Source organism: Canis lupus, chromosome 4 (genome assembly GCF_048164855.1).
Source record: "Canis lupus baileyi chromosome 4, mCanLup2.hap1, whole genome shotgun sequence".
Taxonomy (NCBI): Eukaryota; Metazoa; Chordata; class Mammalia; order Carnivora; family Canidae; genus Canis; species Canis lupus.
In genome coordinates, this window is record NC_132841.1 from 71188670 (window position 1) to 71202758 (window position 14089).

The following is a 14089-nucleotide window of genomic DNA, read 5'->3' on the forward strand; positions in this document are numbered from 1 at the left end:
TAAGGACAGACTCTGTGTCATACTTACCTTTGCTAAATTTACCTCCGTGCTTCCTGCGCTCCCAGCCCGCCCCGTTTGATATGGCACAAAGCTGTGCTAAGGTGTCCTTCAGCTAGGCATTCAAACAACTAATCCTTCTTACCCTAAATTCAAGAGTAATTTGAAATGCCTGATAGGAGTTCTTCAGAGGTTCAAAGATTACATAGGAGTGGCCAAAGAACTGAGGATACTGTATAGCAATATCTGAAAAAAGAAAAAGACAACATGAAAGAACACTATTTCCTTACTTCTTCAAATGCAAAAAGCAATATATGCCATTGCCTGGATGTCCTTAAGTGAAAACTCTGAATATCTGTTAAACCTGGCTTATTACTTTCTCTCTCTTTTTTTTTTTTTTTTTTTTTTTTTTTTTTTACACATCTACGATTATCATTCTTGGGAACTTTGAGCTTCTGAAATTCTTAGGGAGAAACTGGAGATTGTTAACTTGCTACTCTAAAAAGAAATCAATGTTTTCAAGACCACTGACACCTAGCTTCCAGCTGTACATTTGTATAATGTGACTTGGTTCAATTATTGTCTTTCTTAACCTTCATGTACATGTTTTCAGCTGCACTTTTTCAGGAGAGATGTGATCCAAGTAAAGTCCACCTCTCCAAGGTGCCACTAGGGTGACTTATTAATTTCTCCAAAAGTACTGCATGTGTGGCACACATAGAAACTGGGCTGCTATTCAACTAGAAGCAATGGAAGTGGTCTTACATTTTTCCTGGATAGCTAATTCAATTATGAATACATGGAAAAGTTGCTTATCTTGGAAAAGGGCTAGAAGGAACAATGTGTGGAGCACAAAACTGCCCTTTGGCTCCCACTGGGGCCAACCCCTCATCATGTTCCCCTCATCGAAGGCCTACCTTCTGAGCAGGTCGCACCACCTTTGCCCAGGTTGCAATGGCACCGTGAGCCCCCCCAGGTGTAGTCACTGGCACAAAAGCTATCAGCAGAGCAGAGAATTTCATCACAAGACATGTCAAAGAGCCTTGGCATTATAGCCACATCATTCTTTCCTTTCCTCTCCAATGGAGTGGGCTGGGGAGCCACTGTAGTTGTTGGGAGAGATGCTAGCGTAGGGCGGACAAGCCTAGAAACAGTCTTTGGGTTTGACTTGGGTGCCATCTTGGATTCCACAAAAAATTTCCTATTTCTTCTTTTAGTAGCATAAAGTGGTTCCACCTACAGCCATAGAAGAGAAATGGTTCAGGATTAACACAGAGGACAGTGTTCAGACAGCCTTATTTATGGTTGATTGATGTCTAATACTTAAAAATATGGATGCTTTTGTTATTTCTCAAAACCCTAGGATGGATGTAAATGGAGCGGATAGTACTGATCCCAGTTTGTGGATAAGAACCTTAAGCTCAAGGATTTTAAGTGCTTTGCCCTGTGCTATTTAGGAAATCAATGGTAAAGCTGATATTGCATGATCTTTATTATTATAATATCACAAAGATGTGTTATTTTGTCAAGGAATTGTTCATTTCCTTCTAATACTTGACTTCATACATTTTACTAAATATGTTTCTGCCAGATTGTGAAGTCAGCAGGCAGGGGCTGGCTACAGAACATTAGCATGGTTGGTACCTAGTTACTACTAATTTATGAGCACCTGGAGCCTAATAGAGAAAATTTGTGTTAAGAGCTAACGGGCCAATTTAAGTAAGTTTAAGTAAAATGTTCATGGTCCATTGGTTAAACTGCCTTGTTCAGCATGAAAACAAAAACACCCAGGTTTTACAAGCAGAGATTGTTGTTACCTCCTCAAAGGAAATATCCAAATCTAAGTCATCTTCAAATCCCTCATCATCCACACCAACGCCCATGTTGGTGATATAACAAGGTCCATAGCGGCCACTTCCTCCTTCCTCGGGGCCTTCACAGAGAAAAGAGCACACACAGTCACCATATGCCTGCCTTCCCCTTTCTATCCTAACTGAGCCATATACAGAGTTCTGTCAAATAGATCGGGATGTATTGGAAACACAAAGAATTCAACATAAGAGAGGAAGTCTCAATGACCAAAAAATTTAAAAATGTTTCATCTCATAAGTACCAAGGAAATGCCAATCAATGCCAGAAAGAGCTGCCATTTTATACTGACAAAACTGTCAAAAATGTAAAATGTGGGCAATAAAAGAATATGACCAAAGATGGGATCCGTGGCAACTCTTTATACACTGATGTTAGATGTGTACAATCACTTTGCAAGAATACTTGGAAATAAGTAGATAATGTTCACACCTTTTGACCCAGCAATGTCACCCCAACTTATAAAATCTGGAGAAATTCTCCCACATGTGAACCTGTACATGTGCAAAACACATTCATAGCCTCAGAATTTACAATGGTAAAAAACATTTCAAATTGGCTATTATAACAAGCAACACCCTAAATATCTGTCAACAGAGAATAGATAAGTGAATTACACTGTATCTATGGAATGGAATGCTATATTGCAGGGGAAATAAATGAATGAGCATTTAATGCATCGACATGGCTTAATCTCACATTATTCCATGCAAAAAATGCAAGTGGCAAGAGAACATATCCAGTTTGATACCATTTATATAAAATTCAACAGCAAGCAGAATTTAACATATTATCTAGGGAGAAATATGTATAGTTACATGTGTATAACTATATAGAACTAAATATGTATATATGTAAATATACATATAGTTCTAAATATGTATATGTAGGATAAATATGTTAATTAATTAATACAAATATATATTACTATATATTATATATTAATATAAATATATATAAAATATATATATTTTTTTAACTCATAAGAAAACTAAGACCATGACAAAATATCTGGGGGAAGTTAGAAGACAGATATGAATGAGCTGTGGGACCCAGAGCCCTTTGAGGGGCTACCTATCACAGTCTATTTCTTAAGACAGGTGCTGGATAATTGTGAGTGTTCATGTGATTTTTATATGAACCCTTCATGTATGAAATATTTCATTACAAATTCTTTGAAGCAAGAAAGAGACATTGCACTAGAGTAAACACTCCTATACCCAGAACAATGGGCCCCTACATGGGTATCTTGGGTGCCACCATTTCCATCTACATTAGCAGGACAATGGGATCTTTGAGAACTGGAAGGTGGGCTGAGGAAAACTCTTAGGAGATAATACATGATGTTGTCCTTTGGGGGATGGGCACAAAAAACACTCACCAGGGTATGTGAGTCTTTCAAAGTGCTGCTCTATAACCCCCCATTTCCTCCCAGTTGGTTTGGGCATAGGTACCAACTGCATTCTCTAAACAGGACACACCGGGCACCGGCCCTTGTAGCAGAAACAACTCTGGCAATAGAAATGGACTTTTGTAGGTTGCCAATGCCCATCACACACTCAGTGTTTGGATGACTGGTTGGAGGAGAAGTGAGGAGAAGGCGGGAGGAGGAGAAAGATAAGAAAAAAATAAACTGAATTTAAAGATGTTTGCTTTCATAATAAGCTAAGCCAAATAAGCACCTTTGTCACAAAAGCAAACTCACTCTCCTTTAACCAAAAAAAAAAAAAGAAAAAAAGTGAGCAGATTGAAAACAGAGTTGAAAGACATGACAGAAAGAGGGCGTGGGAAGCCTTCTCGGTGGGCGCACTGTTGACCAGAAATCTCTGGACCAGGAAGAGAGAAACTATGGTGAGCAGGTAATCTGGAGCCACCAGGGAAGGAGCTGTTCTCAGGTGCTAAGGCACATTTTGGTAGAGGTGGGATAGCACAGGGGAGGTGGTGTTCTCACCACCCTCATTTCAACTCTCCACAGTTTTATTTAAGATAGCCCACCTGTCAGCTGAAAATTCAAGCCTGTTGATTCCAGTTTTATACCTGGATGCAAGTTCTCTTAAGCTACCTGCATCCAGCCAGCACAGCTGGGTCCAGATGTCTTCCCACAAAAAGCCAGGAAGCCCTTGAACGCAGCTTTCCTCTCTCTTGTCTCTCCATATCTGTATCTTTCTACCTCTCTCCTCAACTCTCCCTCTTTCTCTGGTCCATTTCTCACTCGCTGTTTCTAGGTCTGGCTCTCTCATATATTCACAATCGTCAGATTAAGGAGGAAAGAATCCATTTCGCAATAAAAGAACTTTACAGCACATACATGAAAAGAGCTGGGTTTTATCTCCAGGTCTTCCCACCTCCAAGGTGTTCTCTCTGCCCTGGGCCCACTCTCGCCATTCTTGTATTGCACTCGTCAAAGTCAAGATTCTCTTCATTTCATCTTATGATACCCTATCTGAAAAATAAAAACTTTCAAAGACTACCACTACCTACAAGATAAATCCTAGGCTCTTGGTCAAGAGTTCAAGGATCTCATTGGTAACTCCTCTTTCTCCTCCTCCTTTCCCCCGTCACCATCATTTATGGAAACCTACTATCTCTTCACAATTAACAGATATGGCTGTGTGCATAACATAATACATTTCTAGACTTTACAATAATCCTGCAAAGTAAGTATGGTTAATTTCACTCTGCAGGTAAATAAATTGAAGCTCAGAAGGATTAAATGATTTGACTAAGATCAAAGACTGTAACAGGCCAAGACTAACTCCAAGCCAGGGTCTGTCCGGTTGCTACTTTCCCAATTGCCTGTCAGAGAAGAAGCCACTGTGGAGGTGGAAAGAGCCTGGGATTTAGAAAATTAACACTTATTGACCATTTTTCCTGTGCCAGGAACTTTTCATACATTGTTTCTATTAGTCCTCAAAAATTCCTGTGTCATCGGTATTATTATCTCCATTCTACCATGTGGAGAAATAAACTCAGAAAGATTAAATAACTTGCTTAAAGGCATGCAGATGGCAAATGGCAGAGCTAGAACTTCTCTTTGGTCTCTCTTTTGACTACATCATACTACTTACAATCTGACTTCAAATTGTATTTTTAGCATTTTTTTCCCTGCTTCAAAAGTCCTAATGACCAAACTGGTCAACCAGTTGTCTTCTTATACATCTTGTATTTTCTGATCCCAAGACTGCTTATTGCTTCTTTCCACATTGTCATCTTTTCTTCCTCTCCTTTATTCTACTCACAAAGCTTACACATCCTTCCAATTGCATGCATCCTGTGGAGACAGAGCTGAATGTATATCATCAAAAGGTCAAAATCAAGTGATATTTTAAAAAGAGATCAGACACTTCTAGAAAAAAGATGGTGACTCCACAAAAGATGGAACTGCCAAGACCTGTTGGATTCTACTCCATATCCTAGTGGATACATGCCCCTGAATATGAGCTTAGAATAAACTGTCATGGCTTAATAAAATCAACAGATGTTAAAATATTATTTCCTCTGGACTCCTGGCCCTGGAATGCTCTCCTTGTGTTTCCCAACCCAGTTGTGAGTCCCTTGAAGGCAGGAGCCATAATTCTAAATTTCTTGAGATACCTTTCCATCATCCCTTAAAGTCCATCTAAGTAACACTTCACATACTTTAAAGTTGAAGGAGACCTTAGACACCATCAAGTCCAAACTTCCCATTTCATAAATGTGCAAACTGAGGTCACAGAAGACAAGTGACTTGAGATTAAGGTCTTGCATCTCATTAGAAGATCTAGGTCCAGAATTGGATCATATGACCCCTAGTTCAGTATCCATAACACCCTATCATGAACTTTTTGGTGCCAACTATCTAAGATACTTCAGCTGGAAGGACATAAAGACACTGTGGTTGGGTATAGGCAGCCAAGGTCTCCTCCTGCCCTTTAGTCCACCTAGGAAGTCTGTCTTGAAGGAAAGTCCTTAGAGAAAAGGACCACGGATGTGTTGTGGCAACTATGACATTGTTATCATGATGAAAATGGAAATGATGCCAGATTCTCTGTTCTTCCTAATGAGTAGAATAAGGCGTATATTATTCACTGGATAAAGTCCTTTGGTATTTATAACAACTGCTCTGTTTTGACAGGAAATCATATATCTCTTTGAAGCCAGAGGCTACTGCTTGGTTTGGGAAAATGAAGGGTGTGAGATAAGAATGGAGAAAGGAATATAGAATCACGAGGACTCAGAGTCAAATTTTACTTCTATAGGGAAACTTGAGAGAGCAGCTGGCACAACAAGTCCATTTTATAGACGGGTGAACCGAGACTCAGAGAAAAATTGAGGCTCAGAGAGTTGACGTGATTTGCCCAAAAACAGTTCATTGGTGGCATAGCTGATTCAGAATTCTGAGCTCCCCATGGTGCTTCCACTACTGTTTACAGCTTCTTAAATTCCCTATCCCTTATAATAACCTGGGTAGTAGTTACTTGTCTTTTTTTTTTTTTTTAAGATTTTATTTATTTATTCATGAGGGGGGGTGGTGTGTGCAGAGACACAGGCAGAGGGAGAAGCAGGCTCCATGCAGGGAGCCTGATGTGGGACTCGATCCCGGATCTCCAGGATCAGGCCCTGGGGTGAAGGCGGAGCTCAACCGCTGAGCCACCCCGGCTGCCCGTTACTTGTCATTTTTAATAGGAAGGGAAGGAGCACAGCATGACTGGAAGAAACATGGAATAAAATTCTCCACCTCAGAGTTCAAAACCATGGCTTACATATAGTTTCTACCAATGCCATTTCTCAGTGAACACAGAATGCGCCGTCTGAGAGAGTGATAAGAATTCTCTCAGTAGCCTGGGGTATTATAATTAAAGTGCATGACTTATCTCTTTCTACTTGGCATGTTGTTAATTAGGAAAAGAGAACATTAAAAAGAAGGCATTTACTTAGAACCAGAAAAGTCAAACCACTGAATGCAAAAGAAGTTCAAGGGTTATTCCACTACAAGAAAAAAGTAATACACAAAATACAAATGACTACTAACAAATTACAGGTGACTTATTTTGCAAAAACCTGTATGTTTGTTTTTTTTAAAGATTCGTTTATTTGAGGGTGGGGAGAGAGCACAGGGAGAGAGAAAATCCTGAAGCAGACTCCCTGTTGAGCACAGAGCCTGACTCAAGGCTCAATCCCAGGACCCTGAGATCATGACCTGAGCCAAAATCAAGAGTCAGCCGCTTAACCGACTGAGCCACCCAGGAGCCCCTGTATATTTATTTTTATAAAAGCATCACAAGCATTCTACAAATAGTGAGTTTCTCTGATGTATCAACATGGTGTAGTTGGAAATACCCCTGGTCACGGAATCCAAATAATTACAAGAGGCACACGGACGACTATGTGACCCTGGACAAGACACTTATCTCTCTGGGTCTCATGTTTTCTAATAAAACAAGGAGTGGGATTAGATTTGATGACCTACAGGATCCTTTCCAGCACTAACATTCTGTGACCCTAAAGTTTACACTTTTGATTTAGACATATTGTTGGCATCTGTTACTTCAAGCAAGGTTTGAAAAAGATACAGCTGGGGAATTTTATTTATGTGGATAAAAAGGAAAAAAAAGGAGTTAGTTCAGCAAGGAAGTTATATGCTTTGGGGATTGTGGCTTTGTGTTCAATGTTATTAGCTTCCTAGAAGATAGGATATCATTTATCAGAATTCATCTTCACTCATAAGGACCAGGGTATGTGAGTCCCTTCTCTTAACAGCTCTTGGCAATGGATGAGAGAGGAAAAGATATTCTCCACTCCTGAAGTTGTAATCATGCAGGGAGTTTCCCAAAATAATGTTGAATTCTTGTCCAACCCCTCTGCCTCCCTACAGGGGTAGAGACAGTAACCTAGCTCCAGGTGGCAGTATTTGGTCCATGGTTCTGAAGCCAATCCATCAAAGGACCTGGGGGAGGGAGGAGGAGTTGTGGGCAAATTTGGTCCCTCCCACTTCCCTTCTCAACCTAGAAAAGTGGAAAGCAGTGACCTGGGCAGGTGGGACTTCTCTGCAAATGCAAACTCTGCTTCAAGTGGGCTCTTCCCTAGGCAGAGGGGAGTTCTCAAACCCACTTTGTACCTTAGAGTAAGCTACTTTCTCTGCCCAGTCTTCTCTGCCAAGCCTTGTGCTGGAAATTTCAGAAATAACGATAGCAATTTGATTCTTTATCTGCTGACTCTGTTGTCTTATTTCTCAGTTGGTTCAGAAAATGGAAAAAGAGGATAAGTGTTTTTAAGTGGGCATCCTCAAAACCTCAATTCACTAGAACAAGAATGGTTGGAGGGAAAGAGTCCCCCATGAGGCAATGTGTCATTGAAACTGGGTCATCTCCTCCAGCGCAAATATTCAAGATTTGGTTGGCTGGACAGAAAAATGGCAGGTCAGACCTGTGGCCTTTGTCCCTTTAGAGACTCTGTGTTACTGCCAGTTCAAGCCCCATCTCATACCAATTTATTCCTTCTTATCCTGCTCCAGCCAGAAAAAACATTGGTTCTTCTTTTCATTTGGGAGGTACATCATGCTTTCTCTTGCCTCAGGGTCTTTGCACATGCACATTCCCTAGGCTTGGAAATCTTATCCCTCATTGCCCATCTTTTGCCTTTTTAATTATTATATCTCTGCTCAAAATCACCCTCTTGGGGATGTTTTCTCATCCCAGATAAGGTCAGGTTCCCTTCCTATATATTCTCATGGTTCTCTCCTCTTTTATAGCATTTTAAACTTGTAATTATATATTTATTTGTGGAATGATTTCATAACAGTGACTCTTTCAATAGATTGAAAATACCTTAAAGAAGGTAATATCGTCTATATTGGTTTCTACTATAACACCAAACCTTACTCACTCCCAGGAACATTGTAGAAATTTATAAAATGTATAAGAAATAAAAAGAGTAAACTTTTGAAATAATTTAGGCATAATAAAAATATATGACTGCAGCATTCATCTGGATTCTTAAACAGCAAAACTTTAGGCACAAAAGGACCCATAGAAAGGGTTTAAAAGCTATCAACAATTCTTTCCAAGATCTTAAAGAAAGCATTCCAGAGACCTTGCCTTGAAAATAATCCATACCCTGTGCCCCTTCTGGGGTGAGTCTTCCAAGTGGCTCTTTGGCATTAAGTTGCTTTGGCTTGGGCTATCTGCTTTAAATGAAGTCAGTCCTGCCACCCTGGCCAAAAATGATGGAACCAGGATCTATGCCTGAGCCTAAGACAATCATATCCAGACCAACCACCTCTGAGAGGCCTGTGTGAAAATCTACCAAAAGACAGCATTCACATCAGAAGGCAAGGCGGATATTTCAACCTTAATCCTTCCTCCCTTACCTCTTCTCTGTAGGTGCTACAGGAGCTAAACATTGGACTTCTGAACCTCTTTTGCATCTAGAGGTGGCCGTGAGGTAGTCTGGGTCGGTAAGATGTAAGTAGAAGTCTTTTGGAACTTTCCTTTCTACTATATTGTCTTTGGCGGTGAGGGTGGTTGTGATGGCTAGAAGTTCAGTGCATTCCTAACTGAAATGAATGGGAGTCAAATGACACAATTAGACCCTCTCCCCAAGAAGTGTATCTACCAACCATGTGCATGCTGAAGGGTGGGGGCGCAGAGCTCCCTTGTGATCCTGAAGGTTACTGGGAGAGACTCCTGGTTCTGCGGAAAATTAGCCTGCTTAATATCAGCCTCGGCAGCACAGGGACTCAGAGCATCTACAAGGATGCTGAATGCATTCCCTTTTTCCTTCCTTTCCCCCAAATTGTCTGCCTGAATGTTTTCCTCCAATCTGAATAGATCTAACTAATCCAGGGTGTGTTTCTATAGTGGTAGGAGTGGGGTGTTGGGAGAGAGCTGCTCTAAGTACCAGCCAGAGGCAAATGTGTTTGCTCTTTTCTGCTCCTGCTTCCTGAAACTCCCATCTGACTCTAGCTCAGGATGATACCCCAGGTGCCAAGTGATTTCTAGAGCCCTCACCTCAAAGCTTCTCCTACTCCTTTATCTTCAGCATACACATGCATAGGACATGCCAACTGTGCATAACTCTGTGGGGTATCACCTTTTGAAGAATATAAACCAGTCAACCAAGTACAAGCCACTATATCTTTCTCCCTCAGAGCCTCCCTTTCTTAAGATAATGGGGCCATGGAAAGTTAAGCAAATGGACAGAAACCAAGGTGTTAGGCACCTACTTTTTTGTTTCCTGCTGATGGAGGAGATACATAGCCAAAGCATAATGCAAAAGGTGGCTGTAAACACAGCAGGAAAACCCAAGGCCATATTTTCATCATGCTGTGCTAGAGATTTCAGACTTGGAATCTTTGTAACTTCAAAGAATAATGAATAACAATTCACTGACAACATTCTATGGTGATACCTCAGGAGTCGAGGTGGAGTGGGTGGTGTATTATTTAGGTAGGCAATGAGGACATTTCTGAACAGCCGAAATGTGACTAGCATTAAGATTTCAGTATTATGTATACAACAGGCACTCAATGCTGATTTATTAGATAAGAGAATGACTGAATGACTGAATGTTCTCTTTAAGGGCCAAATCTTAAGTATACTCTGCATATGGTAAACACAAGCTAAATATTTTTTGAAGGACTCCAGTTTTAATCTGGTCAATGCCAATGTTCTAACTGTGCAGCCAGTTATTTTCACTGGGAGTTCAGCAGCAGAGAAAACTATTGTCCATCGTGTCAGAAGGATATGGCTTAAAAAGTGAGATCTCTCTCTCTCTCTCCTTCTTTCCTTCTCTCTCTTTCCATGGGATAATTTGGCAATCTATATCAAATATTTGAGTTATTCAATTTTATAGTTGTATTAAAAATTAAGAAATTAGTCAGATGTATTATAAATGTTCATTACTTCATTTTAAATATGATGGCATGTGATATGTTCATGGGATGACATTATGTTTGGAAAAATGGAGGTCATTGGCCCTTCCCACATAAGCACTGGGGGTAGAAGCACACTGGAGTCAGATGAACAGGGTATAGAGGTAAAAACAAAAAACAAAACAAAACAAAAAAACAACTGGTTAACAATGAGTGTAGAAAACATAATAACTCTAGCTTGAAGGAAAGCAGAGAAACAAGATGGGAGGGGGAGGCATTTGGGGTCATGGGAGTCTTTTTTATGAATATAGCATACATGTTTGTGTGCTCATGAGAATGATCTAGAAAAGCGGGGATTGAATGTTGGATCCTGTAGCAGAGACTGGGTGGCAAACACAAAACTGACATATATAGTGTGATCTCCAATGGGTCATTACAAAACAGGGCTGAGTTCTGCATTTGAGGCCCAGGAGGTAGAGTACAGAGCAAGATGAGAAAGAGGACAGGCAGCTTGCTGAGGGCTCACAGTCCAGTGGGGAGGGAGACACGCCCACACCCACAGGGTGGGATGACTGATGCTCTGCACATGGGAGCACCACTGTGGCTGTGGACTGTCACCGTGGACTCTCTGTGGTCTTTTTTTTTTTTTTTAAGATTTTATTTATTTCTTCATGAGAGACACACAGAGAGAGAGGCAGAGACACAGGCAGAGGGAGAAGCAGGCTCCATGCAGGGAACCTGACATGGGACTCGATCCCGGGTCTCCAGGATCATGCCCTGGGCTGAAGTGGGCACTAATGTCCACTGAGACATCCAAACTAGCCTCTGTGGTCTTTTTAAAAGTAGCTTCACATTTGGGTATCAACTGTGATGTATGATAACCAGATGGTTTAAACCATCTCTTTTAAGTATTATGATAACCAGATGGTTTCAACCAAAGACAATTATACTTTCTCATCCCCCCTCTCCAGTTTGAGACACGATGCTAGGATAAATCATTACCATCACAAAATTCTATATTTGATTAAATGGTTTTTCAACAATTAGAATGAAACAAGGACTGGATCACAAAGTTGGAGAGAGTTTATCACTAACAGACCATCAAGAATTTACTGAAAAGTATGCTTCAGGAAGAAGAAGGAAAGAATAAGATGAAAAATGTATTGGACAGAGAAACTGATAAACATTTGGATGAATCTAAATGTGCATTCTGTAAAAAAAGATGTCTAACCTATGGCTACTAAACAAGATGGGACAAAAATATTAAGAAATAACATGGAAGACAAGAAAGAACTGACTTAGAGGGCACCTGGGTTGCTCAGTGGTTGAGCGTCTGCCTTTGGCTCAGGTCATGATCCTGAGGTCCTGGGATCGAGTCCTGAATTGAGCTCCCTGCATGGAGCCTGCTTCTCCCTCTACCTATGTCTCTGCCTCTCTCTCTCTCTATCTCTCATGAAGAAATAAATAAAATCTTTTAAAAAAAAAAGAATTGACTTAAATTGAGGCTGCTAAGGTTTTATTGTTTGTGATGAGGGTAATAGATGTTGATTAACTTTAGACTATAAAAGATTTTTCTTTTAAGATCTTATTTATTTGTTCTAGAGAGATAGCATGGGGGGGGGGCTGAAGGAGAAGGTCAGAAAGAGAGAGAGAGAGAGTCTCAAGCAGACTCCCTGCTGAGTGGATGCTCACTGCAGGGCTTGATTGCACCACCCTGAGTATATGATCTGAGCCGAAACCAAAAGACTGATGCTTAACCAACTGAGCCACCCAAGCACCCTGATAAAAGTTTGAAAGTTAACAACTTAAGGATGGTAAATAAAGAATGTATAATTCACTCCAAGAGAGGAGAAAGGGGGGGGGGGGCTAAGAAAATATTGTCAATTGTATAGAAAACAGGAAAGAAGCACCAAAAATTCCTCCCTGTCACCAAAACTAAAAAAAAAAAAAAAAAAAAAAGCAGAGAAAAAAAGAAAAAAGAAGAAAGCAGAGTAAATAACACAAAATAAAATGGTAGAAATAAATAGAATATGTTAACAATTACAAAACTGAAAAAAAAAAAACTTGCCATTTAAAGGACAGTGCTTGTCAGACTGGATTTTTGCAAGTTAAGCTGTATATTGTTTCTAGAAAGTACCTACAACATAAGACAGTGAGAGATCAAAAGTGAAAAATAATGTAAAAGGTGTTTCAAGCAATAGCCAAAAGGAAGCTAGTGTAGGTGTATTATCATTAGACAACATAAACTTTAAGAGAAAAGAGAAGCAGCATCGTTAATGTTAAAAATGGTTGCTAAATAATGATTAAAGGAGCTACCAGGAATATAAGACGATTCTAAGCTTATATGTACCTAATATTACAATCTCATATATATATCAAGAAGAAGACTGAGAGACATATAGGTAGGGATATATAGCGGGAAATTTTAATGTGTCTCTCTCAGTAACTAATAGATCAAGCTGACAATATAGAAGTTTGAACAACAATATTAAAAAGGTTGATCAAGTGGACATACATAGAACCCTAGACACCAAAATAAGAGAACATATGTTCTTTTCAAAAAAGTACACAGGAAAACTGCATGAAAAGGAAATTGTGACTACAAAAAGAAAGAAAGAAAATTCCACAGATTAAACTACTGTAAAATAGCCTTTCAAGTATACAAGCCTGGAGAGTAAGTATAACAAAAGCTCACTAAAAGGCTTTGGAAAGATCCAAATAAATGGATGAGATATAACACAGCCATGAATTGGATGGGTCCATATCATGAAGATGCCAATTCCTCCAGAATTAATTTATACATTCAATACAGAATTCAATATAATTCTGATTTGTAAACTCCCAATCGAGTTTTTTATGGAATTGAAAAACTGATTCTAAAATTTATATTGAAGAGTGACAGGACAAGAAAAGACAGAGTAATTTTGAAGAAGAACAAGGTCAAGTAGAATTACCTACCAGATATCACAATTCTATAAAGCTGCATAAATTAAGACAGTATTGACCTAGGGAAGTAGACTATAGTCTAAAGACTAAAGAAATAGACTATAGTGGAACTCAGAAACAGACTTACAAATATGTGGAGATCTGATATGCAGAAAGATGCCATTACAAATCAATAGGAGAAAGGATTAATGATTCAACAATTGGTACCGGGGCAACTGGTTATCTATATGAAAAAAAAAAAAAAAAATATATATATATATATATTAAGTTAGGCTCTTCCTTCTTTATGCCTAAAAGTAAATTTCAGGTAGATTGAGACCCTAAATGTGAAAAGCAAAATTTTCAAATTTTTAGGGTAAAACAAAATTTTGCTTGATGATCTTGGAAAGAGGAAGTAGTAAAAAAAAAACAAACACAGAAAGCATA

At 39.5% G+C, this 14089-nt stretch overlaps 1 protein-coding gene across 2 annotated transcripts in view; it reads right to left on the reverse strand.

Annotated features, from left to right (window-relative positions):
* The window catches only part of EGFLAM (EGF like, fibronectin type III and laminin G domains), a 181695-nt gene that overhangs the window by 52800 nt on the left and 114806 nt on the right, over positions 1-14089 (reverse strand). For both annotated transcript variants that reach the window (XM_072824830.1, XM_072824831.1), the window contains exons 8-10: positions 1815-1930; positions 915-1233; positions 143-243 (exon numbers count right to left, since the gene is read on the reverse strand). In XM_072824830.1, the coding sequence (XP_072680931.1) occupies positions 143-243; positions 915-1233; positions 1815-1930 (536 nt within the window). The remainder of the gene's footprint in view (positions 1-142; positions 244-914; positions 1234-1814; positions 1931-14089) is intronic.